The sequence below is a fragment of the Nerophis lumbriciformis genome, linkage group LG11, assembly GCF_033978685.3.
Source record: "Nerophis lumbriciformis linkage group LG11, RoL_Nlum_v2.1, whole genome shotgun sequence".
Classification (NCBI taxonomy): domain Eukaryota; kingdom Metazoa; phylum Chordata; class Actinopteri; order Syngnathiformes; family Syngnathidae; genus Nerophis; species Nerophis lumbriciformis.
The window spans coordinates 6,508,758-6,528,382 of NC_084558.2; the positions used below are offsets into that span (position 1 = coordinate 6,508,758).

Sequence of the window (19,625 nt, forward strand, 5' to 3'; positions counted from 1 at the left end):
GGGACCGCATTGGGTTAAAACAATCCGGGCTGTGTGTATATTTATTAAGTTAAAGTACCCATGATTGTCACACACACACTAGGTATGGCGAAATTATTCTCTGCATTTGACCCATCACCCTTGAGCACCCCCTGGGAGGTGAGGGGAGCAGTGAGCAGCAGCGGTGGCCACGCCCGGGAATCATTTTTGGTGATTTAACCCCCAATTCCAACCCTTGATGCTGAGTGTATATATATATATATATATATATATATATATGTTCCTCGCGCACTAATTGATTGAAAGAGTGCGTGCTTGCACGACACTGTGGCGCGAGCACGGTGTAATGTTATCGATGGGAAAATACATTTTTAGACAATATGATTTGCCTGAGCAGCTACGAGACACCCAGAGTAACAAGCGGTAGAAAATGGATTAGAAAGGACAGATTTAAAAAAATACTAAAAATATATATATATATATATTTTTTTTAACTTCAATCTTTATCAATCAATCAATCTTTATTTATATAGCCCTAAATCACAAGTGTCTCAAAGGGCTGCACAAGCCACAACGACATCCTCGGTACAAAGCCCACATACGGGCAAGGAAAAACTCACCCCAGTGGGACGTCGATGTGAATGACTATGAGAAACCTTGGAGAGGACCGCATATGTGGGTAACCCCCCCCCCCCTCTAGGGGAGACCGAAAGCAATGGATGTCGAGTGGGTCTGACATAATATTGTGAGAGTCCAGTCCATAGTGGATCCAACATAATAGTAAGAGTCCAGTCCATAGTGGGGCCAGCAGGACACCATCCCGAGCGGAGACGGGTCATCAGCGTAGAGATGTTCCCAGCCGATGCACAGGCGAGCGGTCCACCCCGGGTCCCGACTCTGGACAGCCAGCACTTCATCCATGGCCACCGGACCTGTGCCCCCCCCCCCCTCAAGGAAAAGGGGAGCAGAGGAGAAAAGAAAAGAAACGGCAGATCAACTGGTCTAACAGGGGGGCTATTTAAAGGCTAGAGTATACAAATGAGTTTTAAGATGGGACTTAGGACTGCGGGCCGGATTTTGGATGCTGGCGGGCCGTAGTTTGGGGACCCCTGATGTAGATCATATCTGCTGTACAGGTTTACTTTAGAAAAGAGAAGTTTGGGATACTTCTTGCCTTATTTGTATTTGACTTTTTTAAATGTTTGGGTAAAATTGTATTAAACAAAACCATTTTTTAAAGTAATATAGACATTAATCATAGCTGTTTATCTATTTTATGGAGGAATGTAGTTATTCATAGAACTGGCACCCATTGTTTTTAAAAAAGTATTAATTTTGAATTGAGAATCTTTTTGAATCGAATCGTTACCTCCAAGAATCGAATCGCGTGGTGCCCAAAGATTCACAGCCCTCGCGCATTGACTGTATACTGCACAGTACTACGCAGAGACTTTAGACTACTATTAGCAAGACTAAATAAATAACTACTCTGTACAGTGGCCTTATTTCTCTTTTCACAGTCCTGTCATTTAAAAAGTTGCCAATTAATTTCAGTAGCGTTGATATGACCTAATGACTACTATTTTTACGCCAAGCATACATTGAACAAACCCAACCTTGGTCAGTTTTTGTTTCCAGGGTTTCTGCGTCCGTGAAAAACTCGTCTTGTTGTTGTGGCTCTCTCGGAACCCGCAGAAGAGTTTTTTGGGAAAGCTCTCTTTCTGCCAGGCCTTCACCCGTTCACCTTCCTCCGCAACGAGAGACTGCGAGATGGACAAGTGGAGGGCGGACAGACGCTCAGTGGAGGCGAAGAAGCTCTGCCAGGCCGCCAGCAGGGAGCCGTAAAGCGGCCCTGGGAAGACAACGTGACAAGGACAGAGATGAGACATGGCAGGTGAGTCATGGAAGCAATAAAGAAGTGACAACAACCATCTATCAGCACTAACCAAAAAACCTGGACTTCATTTCAAGCGTGTTTTTTGGTGTACTCACGTGAATCCACTATGGACTTCCACTTGTTGCTCCACTGGCTCAGCTGATGGGCGTACTGCTTTTCCACCCTGGCCCTCTCTGTGAAGCAGGTCACCAGGTCGTTGCACGCCTGGTAGGACTGCTGTGTTCTGTGCACCGTGCGCACATAATTCCCAGGCTGGAAGGAGATGCACAAGCGCAACAATGATGAGTTGTATTCCAGCCAACGCATATAAATAAAAATCCTCACCATCCAGAAGCTTTCTTTGCCGGTGTCCAAAGGTGGTTCTGTGGGGAGGCTCGCCATGCTGCTGTCAGTCTCACAGAAGGCAAAGTAGATGTTGCTGTTGTGCAAGAAAGACTGTTGCTAGCTTGTTTACCAATCTAAGGAAGGTATTATTATTTTTATTGGCAGTGATTAACGGGTTAAACATCTTCACTTAGGGCCTGATCTACTACGATCCAAACACCACGTGCTCAACGTGTGCAAACTTAAAGGGGAACATTATCACCAGACCTACAAGTAAAAGCCAGTAAATTAGAATATTTTGAAAAACTTGATTTATTTCAGTAATTGCATTCAAAAGGTGTAACTTGTACATTATATTTATTCATTGCACACAGACTGATGCATTCAAATGTTTATTTCATTTAATTTTGATGATTTGAAGTGGCAACAAATGAAAATCCAAAATTCCGTGTGTCACAAAATTAGAATATTACTTAAGGCTAATACAAAAAAGGGATTTTTAGAAATGTTGGCCAACTGAAAAGTATGAAAATGAAAAATATGAGCATGTACAATACTCAATACTTGGTTGGAGGTCCTTTTGCCTCAATTACTGCGTTAATGCGGCGTGGCATGGAGTCGATGAGTTTCTGGCACTGCTCAGGTGTTATGAGAGCCCAGGTTGCTCTGATAGTGGCCTTCAACTCTTCTGCGTTTTTGGGTCTGGCATTCTGCATCTTCCTTTTCACAATACCCCACAGATTTTCTATGGGGCTAAGGTCAGGGGAGTTGGCGGGCCAATTTAGAACAGAAATACCATGGTCCGTAAACCAGGCACGGGTAGATTTTGCGCTGTGTGCAGGCGCCAAGTCCTGTTGGAACTTGAAATCTCCATCTCCATAGAGCAGGTCAGCAGCAGGAAGCATGAAGTGCTCTAAAACTTGCTGGTAGACGGCTGCGTTGACCCTGGATCTCAGGAAACAGAGTGGACCGACACCAGCAGATGACATGGCACCCCAAACCATCACCCAACCATGCAAATTTTGCATTTCCTTTGGAAATCGAGGTCCCAGAGTCTGGAGGAAGACAGGAGAGGCACAGGATCCACGTTGCCTGAAGTCTAGTGTAAAGTTTCCACCATCAGTGATGGTTTGGGGTGCCATGTCATCTGCTGGTGTCGGTGTGACGTCACATCGGTAAGCAATCCGCCATTTTCTCAAACACCGAGTCAAATCAGCTCTGTTATTTTCCGTTTTTTCGACTGTTTTCCGTACCTTGGAGACATCATGCCTCGTCGGTGTGTTTTTCGGAGGGTGTAACAATACGAACAGGGACGGATTCAAGTTGCACCAGTGGCCCAAAGATGCGAAAGTGGCAAGAAATTGGACGTTTGTTCCGCACACTTTACCGACGAAAGCTATGCTACGACAGAGATGGCAAGAATGTGTGGATATCCTGCGACACTCAAAGCAGATGCATTTCCAACGATAAAGTCAAAGAAATCTGCTGCCAGACCCCCATTGAATCTGCCGGAGTGTGTGAGCAATTCGGGGACAAAGGACCTCGGTAGCACGGCAAGCAATGGCGGCAGTTTGTTCCCGCAGACGAGCGAGCTAAACCCCCTGGATGTCTTGGCTCACACCGTCCCTTATGCCACCGAAGATGATCAAGAGAAGAATATCGACCCTAGCTTCCCTGGCCTGCTGACATCAACTCCAAAACTGGACAGATCAGCTTTCAGGAAAAGAGAGCGGATGAGGGTATGTCTACAGAATATATTAATTGATGAAAATTGGGCTGTCTGCACTCTCAAAGTGCATGTTGTTGCCAAATGTATTTCATATGCTGTAAACCTAGTTCATAGTTGTTAGTTTCCTTTAATGCCAAACAAACACATACCAATCGTTGGTTAGAAGGCGATCGCCGAATTCGTCCACGCTTTCTCCCGTGTCGCTGGCTGTCGTGACGTTTTCGTCGGTTTCGCTTGCATACGGTTCAAACCGATATGGCTCAATAGCTTCAGTTTCTTCTTCTATTTCGTTTTCGCTACCTGCCTCCACACTACAACCATCCGTTTCAATACATGCGTAATCTGTTGAATCGCTTAAGCTGCTGAAATACGAGTCTGAATCCGAGCTAATGTCGCTATAGCTTGCTGTTCTATCCGCCATGTTTGTTTGTATCGGCATCACTATGTGACGTCACAGGAAAATGGACGGGTGTATGTAACGATGGTTAAAATCAGGCACTTTGAAGCTTTTTTTAGGGATATTGCGTGATGGGTAAAATTTTGAAAAAAACTTCGAAAAATAAAATAAGCCACTGGGAACTGATTTTTAATGGTTTTAACCCTTCTGAAATTGTGATAATGTTCCCCTTTAAAATTGCATGTACCATTAATGGGGGTGTTGCGTGTGATCCACTAAAACTGTGCACAATTGGTAAATGGTGCAGACTGCCCTGTTTAAATGAGGGCTTTGTGTGTACTACACGGCTTTCACCATGGAGACACTCATTTACTGCACTTTTGTGTTGTCATTCTTATACCTGTGGCCTTTTGTTATCTTTTGAAACACTTTTTTTGGGGCATTTTAGAAGCAGTCCTGCAGTGCGATCTATAACGGAACACACATTGTTAGCACGCCGGAGATGCTAGCACTAACGGCAAGCATTTGCTGGAATGCTCCAGGCACAAGAAAATGCATATTGCAAGAAGTTTGCATACACCAAAAAGCATTAATTTGATTCGTTTTAATCAGCCCTTTAAAGGGAAACTGCACATTTTTTGGAATTTTGCCTATCATTCACAATCATTATGTGAAACAAGAACACACGTCTTTTTTTGATTAGGATTTTAAAGATGATAAAAAACCCTTGAAAGATGCGACTAAAGGGAGTCACCGTTGTAGCCTTCAAAGCCTCTAAAACAACTTCAAAACCCTCCATCAACGTTTTATATACACACTGCAAGTCTATATATAATGTAGTAACAGACACGTTCATAACAACATGCAATATGCACGACATTTACCGTATTTTCATCATTTTAATCATTTCCTGGACTAACTTCTTCCGCGCATTGATTTCTGTTTCCATAGCAACGCATGTCTGAATGAACAAAGGATTAACTGCTGCTTCTAGAAGCGAGCATGAAGAAGAGGGTGAAACATTGGAGCAGACGGAAGCTGAGAGAATGAGGTGTAATCGACTTGAAGTCGCATATGTGGAATTTGGAGACAAGCCATTTTGACATAAATGGCGTGCTTACCCCAAATAAACCCAAAAAAACGTCCCCGACCAGCTGGACCAAAGAGACGACTGTCCATCGAGTGAGTCACGTTTTAATATCGATCATGATAGACGCAGCATGTCATGCGTGTATCATGACAGACAGATTTAGCTAGCTGTGTACACACAAAACATGAAATGTGCGCTAATACTTTACAGATACTGTAATATGATTGTTCATGTTTTTCAGTCAATACAGATTGGTGTTCTACCCCATTGTTGTGCATTACAAACTCAAATGCGTTTCGTGCTGACGTAAAAAGTAGCTTATCTCTTTCCGTAGTTAGCTTTTACGGCTAATACCGAAGCACGCCGATGTGTTAGTACACTAGAAAGAGAGTTCCTCAGTGTTCGCTCGTATTGGTGACAGTTTTTTAATGCATTTCTAAAGGGATTGCTAGCTACCTAGAACGTGCCGATTTTTACATGTTAGAATGCAAAAAATATATATATACATTTTGTTTTCTTGTCTCTTATTATAATGATCGTGAACGATAAGCAAAACTTAGAAAAAAGTGCAGTACCCCTTTAAGTCATCCAGCAGCTATAACATTATTAAATGATATTGCTGGACAGACAATATGTCTAATACTTGTATTTTTCATAGTCCATATCATATATGTTGACAAGCATACGTAAGGCATTTCATCTTTCTTGATTAATATATTCAAATTTTGACAAAAAAAACATTTTTTAACTTGACTTTTGGTCTTTGAAATCCTTTTGAAATTAAATTCTACACGAGTCCAACTAATACAATTGCTTATCACTTTGACTTCTGATTTAAAAAAAAGTTTTCAATCAGTTTGTTGGCAAACAATAATAATAATAAAACAAAGTGGCAATTGCGTAATAATCAGTGTTTACAGGATTTCAAAGGCTTTGTTTTGTGATTGCTGCCGCCAAAATGCCTGATTTCACTACAAGCTTTTTTAAAAAAGTTGTGGCAAAATGTTCCTTGGTGATGCAAACAGACCTTTGTTTGGCAACACGGAGGTGTTGCATTTGAGTGCTCCTGGAACAAATTTGATTGGTGAAAATGTCGATAATTGGCAAAAATACAACTATTTTGCAAAGTTGTTTCGAAGTCAGTTTAAAAAAACATGTATGCATAATCAACGTTTTATCAATGTCTTGTCTCTGTTGGGTAAGACCTCGATGTTGATTCGTAACAGCCGGATGGGAGCTGCAGGTTGGCCAGATAATTGCTTAACTGAATATTCAAACACACAGTTACTGTTCAAACTGTGTATTATAATACAGTGACCAAAATATTAAATATACTTGTTAAATAAAATCTCTACCTTGTTTTTAATGAATCCTTACACCTAATTTTTATTTTTATTTAACCTTTAGGCCCCTCCCACCTCCAAAGACATGCACCTAGGCATAGGTTGATTGGCAACACTAAATGGTCCCTAGTGTGTAAATGTGAGTGTGAATGTTGTCTATCTGTATTGGCCCTGTGATGAGGGGGCGACTTGTCCAGGGTGTACCCCGCCTTCCGCCCGAATGCAGCTGAGATAGGCTCCAGCACCCCCCGTGACCCCAAAAGGGACAAGCGGTAGAAAATGGATGGATGGATTTATTTGACCAGGAAAATATCCCATTGAGATAAAGAACCTCTTTTTCAAGGTATTCCTGGCCAAGAGGCAGCAAAGTTACACATAAAATCTAGAGATGTTCGATAATTTATCGGCCGATAAATGCGTTTAAATGTAATATCGGAAATTATCGGTTTCGGGTTTTGTTTTTTTTATTTATTAAATCAACATAAAAAACACAAGATACACTTACAATTAGTGCACCAACCCAAAAAAAACTCCCTCCCCCATTTACACTTATTCACACTCATTCACACAAAAGGGTTGTTTCTTTCTGTTATTAATATTCTGGTTCCTACATTATATATCAATATATATCAATACAGTCTGCAAGGGATACAGTCCGTAAGCACACATGATTGTGCGTGCTGCTGGTCCACTAATAGTACTAACCTTTAACAGTTAATTTTACTCATTTTCATTAACTACTAGTTTCTATGTAACTGTTTTTATATTGTTTTACTTTCTTTTTTATTCAAGAAAATGTTTTTTATTTATTCATCTTATTTTATTTTATAATTTTTAAAAAAAAGGACCTTATCTTCTCCATACCTGGTTGTCCAAATTAGGCATAATAATGTGTTAATTCCACGACTGTATATATCGGTATCGGTTGATATCGGTATCGGTAATTAAAGAGTTGGACAATATCGGAATATCGGCAAAAAGCCATTATCGGACATCCCTAGTTCTCATCATAATTATGATACAAATGTATATTGTTCAGGAGAAGACTTGAAGGAAGTGTTGAGGGTAATAGAGGTTGAGTTGTTTCAGCTAAAAAAAATGGTTTGATATCAATAAGTTATCATTAAATGATAAGAAAACTCAATTTATGGTGTTTAGTGGTGCAAGAACAAATCGTGAAGTAAAACTAAAATTAAATCAAGTGGAAATTGATAGAGTATATGAAACTAAATTCTTGGGAATAATAATTGATCATAAATTATGTTGGAAACCGCATATTGAATATATAAAGGGAAAAATATCCAAATCCATTGCCATTCTTTATAAAGTAAAACACATGCTGAATAAGAAATGTTTGCATATGTTATATTATTCTTTTATTTTTCCATATTTAACATATTGTGTTGAAGTTTGGGGAAATGTTTATAGAACAAACATAGACCCAATAATTAAACTTCAAAAAAGGGTAATAAGAATAATACACAAAGCGTGCTACTATGAACATACCAATCCATTATTTATAAGTTCTAATGTGTTAAAATTTTCAGATATTGTGTTTTTAAAAACAATGGAAATTATGTTTCGAGTAAAGAACAACAGCCTTCCAGCTTGTATGCTTAGGTTATTTCAATTAAGAGGAGAAACCCATAATTTACGGGGGGTATTGATTTTTGAAATAGGTAAAGCAAGAACGAATATTAAATACAAATGTATTTCAGTTTTAGGAGTTAAATGGTGGAATAAGCTCAGTGATGAGTTGAAGACATGTACTTCTTTGTTAAGGTTTAAGAAAACATTGAAAGGTGAGATAATTGAAAATTATAAAATATAGTAACAATTACTTTCATTCCATTGATTTTTTTTTTTGATTTTTTTAACATTGATGTTCCAGGTAATCTTATTTTCAGTGAAGGTATAGGATAGGCAAATATAAGCTTTGGCTTCAGCCTATTCCTTTTTCGGTCATGCTTTTTCTTTTCTTTTCTTTTCCTTTTGTGTGTAAATGTGTATGATTGTTATACTGTATATGTATAGTCTGTACTTTTAAACTGGTCACACAAAATGGTTAATGGTTGATGGTTGATTATATGACCGAAATAAACTTATTTCATTCATTCATTCATTCATAATTATACTATTAATAATAACAATTTAGGAATAATTTCCGACATGGGTGCCCTTTTTTCTGGCTTAAGCATCTGCCCCCACCCCAAGATGTCTGTGAACATAGGCGCCGATATACAGGGCCGGCCCGTGGCATAGGCCGTATAGGCAAATGCTAAGGGCGCCGTCCATCAGGGGGCGCCACGCCAGTGCCACAAATGTTGGAGAAAAAAAAAAAGAGAAAAAAAAGTTGTTACTATTATTTCTAAATACAAAAAATAATCTCACGTTAATTAAAATGCAAAGTAAAGCCTATTTAATAGAAATATTATTTGTTACAACATTACGCCCCCCCTCCTCCCCACGCACGGTGCGCCCCCTCCCTTCCCGTATCATGACTCTTTTTGGACGTCACCACATCAAAAAATCAACACAAGATGTCAAAACGGCCAAAACTGTCAGGTGCCCAGGGAAGAAAAAAGAGAAAAGAAGAGGAGAAACGAGAAAAGACAGAGGTAGCAGGTAGGTAACGTTAGCCTACATGAAATGATTTGTCTGTTACAGAATGTGATAGTAACCTGGCTTTTTAGCATTAAGCTAATGTTACATGATTCGGCAATTGCTAATCAATAAATAGCTAGTTCTGTTTTAACGTCGGGTTAATATTGTGGAGGGGGCTACATTGTTATGGAAAATAATAATGTAACGTTAGGTAATTACAGTACTCCCACCTTACATTCCTCAGGGACATTTGTATTAGATCTTTTAAGCAGGTGTTTTTTGTTTACATTATTGCCTTCTGGTTAGCTAATGTTTGCCCTGCAGGTAATAGTCACTTTTCCACCCCTTTATATATTAGGTATAGTTGTAAGTAAAAAAAAAAGGTCAAAGACAAAGCTATTCGGGTTCTTGTGAGTATATACACTTCAGTGCCGATGTGGGGGGGCGCCACCTAAAATCTTGCCTAGGGCGCCAGATTGATTAGGGCCGGGCCTGCCGATATACATTTCTGCCAGTTGGTGCTCGGTGTGTGTGTGTTAAAAAAAAAAAAAAAAAAATAGACGTTCAGCGAAGTTAATATCCCATATGATTTGTGGCCTTATTTTGTAAAACTGACCAAACTCGCCAAAAAACTACAACAAGATTGATTTTTCAAAAATGATGTTAAAGATTGAAAGGTGCCATCAATCCCACGAGGGTGCTCAGCATTGTCGTGGGTGTTCGGGCCCCCGAAGCACCCACAGGATCGGCACCTATGTCTGTGAATGTCTCTGGTTGGGAGTAAGAGCGTTGTGAAGGCACACCCTCCCTTCTTTAGTCCTTAAATCCGTGTGGTTGTAGTAAAGTTCTGTTATTTACTGTATACCGTGCTTGGATACATGTATGTATGTATGAGCAAAGCCAGTGGCAGACTGGAATTCGCAGGGGGGGCGAGAGCTCTCTCTACCAGCAGGAATAGAACAGCTGCTCCTGCATTCTTCCTGCTGCCTTTCCCAAAAATAAACAGCAGTGAAAGGTCATCTTTCCCTTTGCTCTCATTAATACGGTGAAAAACGTCAACCCTTACGGGATTTAAAAGGGATTGTATTGTATTGTGTGTGTGAAGAAGTCGAGAAAAAAAAAAAGGCCATGTTGTTGGGACGGATAGTAATGTGAGAGGGGCTAAACACACACTTCATCACAACAACACTGAACAGAGCCTGCTTGTGTCCATCTCCTTCCCTGAAGCTCTGACATGCACTAATGTCAAAAACCACAACACGACTACTAAAGTGACCACAACCTTTTTCCACCCAGACACAAAACAAGAAAGGGATCTTACCTTTCTTGATCTTCTTCCTTCCGTCACTTTAACTCCATGGCTTGCATCCCTTCAACTTCCCTTTGACTATCACTTTGCACTGCCCCCCCGCCCCAGCGCCACACCACCTGCCACTCCTTCTGCCACTCTCTATATGGTGCTAATGGGATCCACAAGTGTCATTTGAACGGACCCGCTCGCACAATTGTGTCAACGTCATGTGAGCTAATTAGAAGGTGGGCGACACCCGCCTTGTCCCACCCCGATGATGTGTCCCTATGGAAAAAGAACATGTCACACAGATATGCTATAGTCATACAAAACTGTTGTCAGGGCAAACACAATATTCCAGAACTTTGTTCAAACTGTTTCACACAGAACAATTAAAGAAGGCGCGGGTTTTTGAAATATTATTCACTTTTCCATCAGGATCCGTCCTCCCCGCCTGTCTAATCCTTTATTGCATCTTACTGGAATGTGGAACCACAGCCACTGCCTTTCACTCTTTTGATGACAGTTCTTTTTAAAAATTGCACTTTGTTGTGCAACCGTCACCAGACTGTGGTCAACTCTCTGCTAACAAGTTGCACTTAATTAGAATTATTTCTCAAATTGTGCGGGTCTTTGTATTTTAACACCAGTGACGTGCGGTGAGGTTCACGGCTGGTGAGGCACTGACTTCATCACAGTCAGATTTACAAACATATGAACCCTAAAGAGTATCTTATTCACCATTTTATTGGCAGCAGTTAGCGGGTTATGTTTAAGGCGAATCAGTAAAGAATCTGGGTATTATCTTCGACCCAACTCTCTCGTTTGAATCACACATTAAGAGTGTTACTAAAACGGCCTTCTTTCATCTCCGTAATATCGCTAAAATTCATTCTATTTTATCCACTAGCGACGCTGAGATCATTATTCATGCGTTCGTTACGTCTCGTCTCGACTACTGTAACGTATTATTTTCGGGTCTCCCTATGTCTAGCATTAAAAAATTACAGTTGGTACAAAATGCGGCTGCTAGACTTTTGACAAGAACAAGAAAGTTTGATCATATTACGCCTATACTGGCTCACCTGCACTGGCTTCCTGTGCACTTAAGAAGTGACTTTAAGGTTTTACTACTTACGTATAAAATACTACACGGTCTAGCTCCGTCCTATCTTGTCGATTGCATTGTACCATATGTCCCGGCAAGAAATCTGCGTTCAAAGAACTCCGGCTTATTAGTGATTCCCAGAGCCCAAAAAAAGTCTGCGGGCTATAGAGCGTTTTCTATTCGGGCTCCAGTACTATGGAATGCCCTCCCGGTAACAATTAGAGATGCTACCTCAGTAGAAGCATTTAAGTCCCATCTTAAAACTCATTTGTATACTCTAGCCTTTAAATAGCCCCCCTGTTAGACCAGTTGATCTGCCGTTTCTTTTCTTTTCTCCTCTGCTCCCCTTTTCCTTGAGGGGGGGGGGGGCACAGGTCCGGTGGCCATGGATGAAGTGCTGGCTGTCCAGAGTCGGGACCCGGGGTGGACCGCTCGCCTGTGCATCGGCTGGGAACATCTCTACGCTGCTGACCCGTCTCCGCTCGGGATGGTGTCCTGCTGGCCCCACTATGGACTGGACTCTTACTATTATGTTGGATCCACTATGGACTGGACTCTCACAATATTATGTCAGACCCACTCGACATCCATTGCTTTCGGTCTCCCCTAGAAGGGGGGGGGGTTACCCACATCCTCTCCAAGGTTTCTCATAGTCATTCACATCGACGTCCCACTGGGGTGAGTTTTTCCTTGCCCGTATGTGGGCTTTGTACCGAGGATGTCGTTGTGGCTTGTGCAGCCCTTTGAGACACTTGTGATTTAGGGCTATATAAATAAAGATTGATTGATTGATTGATTGAAAAGCTCATACCAGCATTCTTCCCTGCTTGGCACTCAGCATCAAGGGTTGGAATTGGGGGTTAAATCACCAAAAATGATTCCCGGGCGCGGCGCCGCTGCTGCCCACTGTTCCCCTCACCTCCCAGGGGGTGATCAAGGGGATGGGTCAAATGCAGAGGACAAATGTCACCACACCTAGTGTGTGTGTGACAATCATTGCTACTTTAACTTTACACATACAAACTGTAGCACACAGAAAAAGCACATTTAATAAAAAAAACGTTATGGTCTTACCTTTACTTATAAATGAAGTCCATGCGCAGCATCTTTTGAACAAAAGCATCGATAACTTGTTTATAGAAGTCTTCCTTATCTTTCTTCAGTTTTAAAAGTCTCTCTGTCTCGATGGAGATCTTCCTTTAAGTATTCCCTCCTGCTTCGATTGAAAGTCCAGTTTAGAAAACGGTTTTATTTTAGATATGTAATCCTCCATGTTAAAAGTCCAGGCAAGAGGAAAAAATAAACGATCGCTGCTAACTGTTGCTGCTTGTTGTCACTTCTTCTGTAGCCGAGTAGTCGCATGAATGATCTCTGGGATCACTAGCGCCCTCTACCACCAGGAGGCGGGATTACTGCGAGCCTCACACAGTCTGTCTTCGCAGCAGTTTTATGATTGCTCAGCACAAGAAATACGTTACACACATTCAGTTGTTGACTAAATACACTGTACATTATATACCTCAGCTAACTAAAGTATGGAAATGTATAATATAATTCATATAGCAATACGGTCTCACTGCACAGCAGGCCAGCAGTTAGCCGAGTCATTGCGCAATCCATGGTGAGGCTCAACTCAGTGACGTGCCTCAACTGGCTGCTGATCACCACACCGTCTCTTCTCAGTATTTGAACGGCAAATGTGAAAATTCAGCGATTTTGAATAAAAATAATCTAAAATTGGTGAAGTTAAATGGAAAATAACTTTATAGTATAATCACTGGATACATATAACAATTTAATTTTTTTTATTGTTTTTTTACATTTTTTTTCTTTTCCTCCCCTGACTGCACGTCACTGCAACAGACTCTAACCCTAAATACATTCTTGTCTTTTTCCTTCACTCAGAATTTTGGAGTGACATGTTCTTTATTTTGATTCTTATTAAACACGCTAAAACCAGCGACTGAAAGCGCGTGGCACTGAAAAAGCCATCATGCGTTCACTCCACATTCAGAGCCGTGTATAGAGAAGAGTATGGACAACTAAACAACAGGTGCCATGTTAGCTACCATGCAGTGTGTATTACAATGTAGAAATTGCGGTCGTTCTGACATTAGTTTTCCTGACGAAAAAAAACAAAATAATGAGCGCTTTAGACCAATGATTCAGGAGATTGTCCGAAACTAAGTTGTCCATACTCTTTCTACACCCAGCTCTGCAGCATTTGTAGCGACAGCTGCTCTGGGGTAGACTGACTGACTGCACTTTTTTTTTTAATTTTCTATGTTAATCCTTATGTGAGAGAAAAACAGTTATGTCATTCTTTTTTATGCATTATCACTAGTGAAAACTGCTAGCAAGAGGTGGCTTACAATGTTGGTAATGTAGATTCAGTCTATGCTGCCTATCAAGCTATGTACAAAACATCCACAAACGTTTTGCATGTTGTAAGTATATACAGTCGTGGTCAAAAGAAGGACATAATGTCATGGCTGTCTTGAGTTTCCAATAATTTCCACAACTCTTATTTTTTTGTAATAGAGTGATTGGAGCACATACTTCTTTGTCAACAAAAAACATTCATGAAGTTTGGTTCTTTTATGAATTTATTATGAGTCTACTGAAAATGTGAGCAAATCTGCTGGGTCAAAAGTATACATACAGCAATGTTAATATTTGCTTACATGTCCCTTGGCAAGTTTCACTGCAATAAGGCACTTTTGGTAGCCATCCACAAGCTTCTGGCAAGCTTCCGGTTGAATTTTTGACCACTCTTCTTGACAACATTGGTGCAGTTCAGCTAAATTTGTTGGTTTTCTGACACAAATTTGTTTCTTCAGCATTGTCCACACGTTTAAGTCAGGACTTTGGGAAGGCTATTCTAAAACCTTAATTCTAGCCTGATATAGCCATTCCTTTACCCCTTTTGACGTGTGTTTGGGGTCATTGTCCTGTTGGAACACCCAACTGCGCCCAAGACCCAACCTCCGAGCTGGTGATTTTATTCCTGGGATAAAAGGCCTCACCTTTTCTCCTCCAAACATATTGCTGGGTATTGTGGCCAAACAGCTAAATTTTTGTTTCATCTGACATCACATGGACAAAGAGGAGACCTTCTGGAGGAAAGTTCTGTGGTCAGATGAAACAAAAATTGAGCTGTTTGGCCACAATACCATATGTCTGGAGGAGAAAAGGTGAGGCTTTTAATCCCAGGAACACCAAGTCTACTGTCAAGCATGGTGGTGGTAGTATTATACTCTGGGCCTGTTTTGCTGCCAATGGAACTGGTGCTTTACAGAGAGTAAATGGGACAAGAAAAAGGAGGATTACCTCCAAATTCTTCAAGACAATCTAAAATCATCAGCCAGGAGGTTGGGTCTTGGGCGTAGTTGGGTGTTCCAACAGGACCCCAAACACACGTCAAAAGTGGTAAAGGAATGGCTAAATCAGGCTAGAATTAAGGTTTTAGAATGGCCTTCCCAAAGACCTGACTTAGACGTGTGGACAATGCTGAAGAAACAAGACCATGTCGGAAAACCAACAAAATTAGCTGAACTGCACCAATTTTGTCCAAAGGAGTGGTCAAAAATTCAACCGGAAGCTTGCCAGAAGCTTGTGGATGGCTACCAAAAGCGCCTTATTGCAGTGAAACTTGCCAAGGGACATGTAAGCAAATATTAACATTGCTGTATGTATACTTTTGACCCAGCAGATTTGGTCACATTTTCAGTAGACCCATAATAAATTCATAAAAGAACCAAACTTCATGAATGTTTTTTGTGACCAACAAGTATGTGCTCCAATCACTCTATCACTCAGGAAACAGAGTGGACCGACACCAGCAGATGACATGGCACCCCAAACCATCACTGATGGTGGAAACTTTACACTAGACTTCAGGCAACGTGGATCCTGTGCCTCTCCTGTCTTCCTCCAGACTCTGGGACCTCGATTTCCAAAGGAAATGCAAAATTTGCATGGTTGGGTGATGGTTTGGGGTGCCATGTCATCTGCTGGTGTCGGTCCACTCTGTTTCCTGAGATCCAGGGTCAACGCAGCCGTCTACCAGCAAGTTTTAGAGCACTTCATGCTTCCTGCTGCTGACCTGCTCTATGGAGATGGAGATTTCAAGTTCCAACAGGACTTGGCGCCTGCACACAGCGCAAAATCTACCCGTGCCTGGTTTACGGACCATGGTATTTCTGTTCTAAATTGGCCCGCCAACTCCCCTGACCTTAGCCCCATAGAAAATCTGTGGGGTATTGTGAAAAGGAAGATGCAGAATGCCAGACCCAAAAACGCAGAAGAGTTGAAGGCCACTATCAGAGCAACCTGGGCTCTCATAACACCTGAGCAGTGCCAGAAACTCATCGACTCCATGCCACGCCGCATTAACGCAGTAATTGAGGCAAAAGGAGCTCCAACCAAGTATTGAGTATTGTACATGCTCATATTTTTCATTTTCATACTTTTCAGTTGGCCAACATTTCTAAAAATCCCTTTTTTGTATTAGCCTTAAGTAATATTCTAATTTTGTGACACACGGAATTTTAGATTTTCATTTGTTGCCACTTCAAATCATCAAAATTAAATGAAATAAACATTTGAATGCATCAGTCTGTGTGCAATGAATAAATATAATGTACAAGTTACACCTTTTGAATGCAATTACTGAAATAAATCAAGTTTTTCAAAATATTCTAATTTACTGGCTTTTACCTGTATGTAAACTGTTGACCACGACTGTATGTAATGTCGACGTCCCATTGGGGTTATGAGTTTTTCCTTGCCCTTATGTGGGCTTTGAACCGCGGATGTCGTTGTGGCTTGTGCGGCCCTTTGAGACACTTGTGATTTAGGGCTATATAAATAAACATTGATTGATTGATTAATGTAGTAACCGGCACATTCATAATGACATTTCAAAATTACCCTGTTTTGGTCATTTTTAGCATTACCGGAACATCATGGGATTTTTATATCTTTTGAGGTCCCCGTTTAGATGATGAATCAATCATGATCCTCACCCCTCAGGTGAAAAATGCTGGGAGAAAACGAGCATCTTGTCGCATCTTTCTAGCAATGTCTTTGGGTCTAAGATGAATGTCAAAGTTGACCAACTTCTTGGTTTATAGCCACAACCTTCTGCTGCAGGTGTGAGCCATGATTTATAATCTAGCACAAACTTTTACCAATTTAGAGGCGATGCAGCATCTCAGTAAAGCCCTGCGGTAGCTATGTTACCTCAGTGATAAAGGCGCCGTGCTTCTAAAAATAGTTCCTCGGCTTTAGCGCTTAAAATAACAATGCTGCTAATACTTGGTTGATATTCAGGTAAGGACATGTAAATGGAATATTGGTAGCAATTTTTGAGTATTTTATAGGCAGAATAGATGAATCCCATTAGCTACACTTTTAGCCGTAAAGTACTAATATACAATTTAGACTGCACAAGAAAAGAGAAAAACACTTTAACGTGGCTGCTTTATAGCGCCAACGGTCTCTCCAACCACCAACAAACATTGATTCACATTCATACACCAGTGTGTGCTGTACTGGAGGCAAGGTCGGCATCAGGCAGAGTGCCTTGCCCAAGGGCACAATGGCAGTGACTAAGATGGCGGAAGCTAGATTCATTAGCAAACCTTAGCCAAGAAAAACTAAGTTAAAATAATCAAAGCTAGTCAAATACAAACTAAGTGAGCTATTCTAAACTCCATCCATCCATCCATCCATTTTCTACTGCTTATCCGAGTTCGGGTCGCGGGGGCAGCAGCCTAAGCAGAGAACCCCAGACTTTCCTCTCCCCAGCCTTCTTCGTCCAGCTCCTCCCGGGGCATCCCGAGGTGTTCCCAGAACAGCCGGGAGACAGTCTTCCCAACATGTCCTGGGTCTTCCCCGTGGCCTCTTACCGGTTGCGACGTGCCCTAAACACCTCCCCAGGGAGGCGTCCGGGTGGCATCCTGATCAGATACCCAAACCACCTCATCTGGTTCCTCTCGATGTGGAAGTGCAGCGACTTTACTTTGAGCTCCTCCCGGATGACAGAGCTTCTCACCCTATCTCAAAGGGAGAGCCCCGCCACCTGACAGAGGAAAGTCATATCGGCCGCTTGTACCCGTGATCTTGTCTTTTCAGTCATAACCCAAAGCTCATGACCATAGGTGAGGATGTGAACGTAGATCGACCAGTAGATTGAGAGCTTTGCCTTCCGGCTCAGCTCCTGGTTCCCCACAACGGATCGATACAGCGTTGGCATTACTGAAGACGCCGCACCGATCCGTCTGTCGATCTCAAGATCCACTCTTCCCTCACTCGTGAACAAGACTCTGAGGTACTAGAACTTCTCCACTTGGGGAAAGATCTCTTCCCCAACCCAGAGATGGCACCCCACCCTTTTCCGGGTGAGAACCATGGACTCGGACTTGGAGGTCCTGATTCTCATCCCAGTCGCTTCACACTCGACTGCAAACCGATCCAGTGAGAGCTGAAGATCCTGGCCAGATTAAGCCATCAGGACCACATCATCTGCAAAAAGCAGAGACCTAATCCTGCAGCCACCAAACCAGATCCCATCAACGCCCTAACTCCGCCTAGAAATTATGTCCATAAAAGTTATGAACAGAATCGGTGACAACAGGCAGCCCTGGCAGGGTCCAAACCCTCACTGAAAACGGGTCCGACTTACTTACTTACAATGCGGACCAAGCTCTGACACTGATCATACAAGGAGTGGACCGCCACAATTAGACAGTCCGATACCCCATACTCTCTGAGCACTCCCCACAGGACTTCCCGAGGGACACGGTCAAATGCCTTCTCCAAGTCCACAAAGCACATATAGACTGGTTGAGCAAACTCCCATGCACCCTCAAGGACCCTTCCAAGATTATAGAGCTGGTCCACAGTTCCACGACCAGGATGAAAACCACACCGCTCTTCCTGAATCTGAGGTTTGACTATCCGGCATAGCCTCCTCTCCAGTACACCTGAATAGACCTTACTGGGAAGGTTGAGGAGCGTGATCCCACGATAGTTAGAACACACCCTACGATTCCCCTTCTTAAGAGAGGAACCACCACCCCGGTCTGCCAAACCAGAGGTACCGTCCCCAATGTTTACGCAATGTTGCAGAGTCTTGTCCACCAAGACAGCCCCACAGCATCCAGAGCCTTAAGGAACTCCGGGCGGATCTCATCCACCCCCAGGGCCTTGTCACCGAGGAGCTTTTTAACTACCTCGGCAACCTCAGCCCCAGAAATAGGAAAGCCAACCACAGATTCCCCAGGCAGTGCTTCCTCATAGGAAAATGTGTTGGTCGGATTGAGGAGGTCTTCAAAGTATTCCCTCCACCAATCCACAACATCCGCAGTCGAGGTCAGCAGCACACGATCCTCACCATACACGGTGTTGACAGTGCACTGCTTCCTCTTCCTGAGGCGGTGGCTGGTGGTCCAGAATCGCTTCGAAGTCATCCGGAAATCGTTTTCCATTGCTTCCCCGAACTCCTCCCATGTCCGAGTTTTTGCGTCCGCGACCGCCGAAGCCGCACATCGCTTGGCCTGTCGGTACCCGTCCGCTGCCTCCGGACGAGCACAAAAGTCCAAAAACAAAACACCACTCGAGTTCAGATCCGGGTGGCCATTCTTCCCAATCACGCCTCTCCAGGTTTCACTGTCGTTGCCAACATGAGCGTTGAAGTCACCCAACAGAACGAGGGAATCACTTGAGGCAGCACTCTCCAGTACTCCCTCGAGGGAATCCAAAAAGGGTGGATACCCTGAGCTGCTGTTTAGTGCGTAAGGAACCGTGCCCCCACCCGAAGGCGGATGGAAGCTACCCTCTCGTCTACTGAGTTAAACT

The 19,625-nt window shown here is 42.4% G+C and overlaps 1 protein-coding gene across 3 annotated transcripts in view; it reads right to left on the bottom strand.

Moving 5' to 3' along the window:
* The window catches only part of LOC133610124 (protein kinase C and casein kinase substrate in neurons protein 3-like), a 31,163-nt gene extending 20,217 nt beyond the window's left edge, over positions 1–10,946 (bottom strand). For 2 of the 3 annotated variants that reach the window (XM_061966201.2, XM_061966202.2), the window contains exons 1-4: positions 10,685–10,946; positions 2,201–2,294; positions 1,972–2,128; positions 1,596–1,831 (exon numbers count right to left, since the gene is read on the bottom strand). In XM_061966201.2, the coding sequence (XP_061822185.1) occupies positions 1,596–1,831; positions 1,972–2,128; positions 2,201–2,257 (450 nt within the window). In that variant the 5' untranslated portion in view covers positions 2,258–2,294; positions 10,685–10,946. The remainder of the gene's footprint in view (positions 1–1,595; positions 1,832–1,971; positions 2,129–2,200; positions 2,295–10,684) is intronic. The other variant, XM_061966203.2, reaches the window with a different exon arrangement.
* Between the last annotated feature and the right edge of the window lie 8,679 nt (positions 10,947–19,625).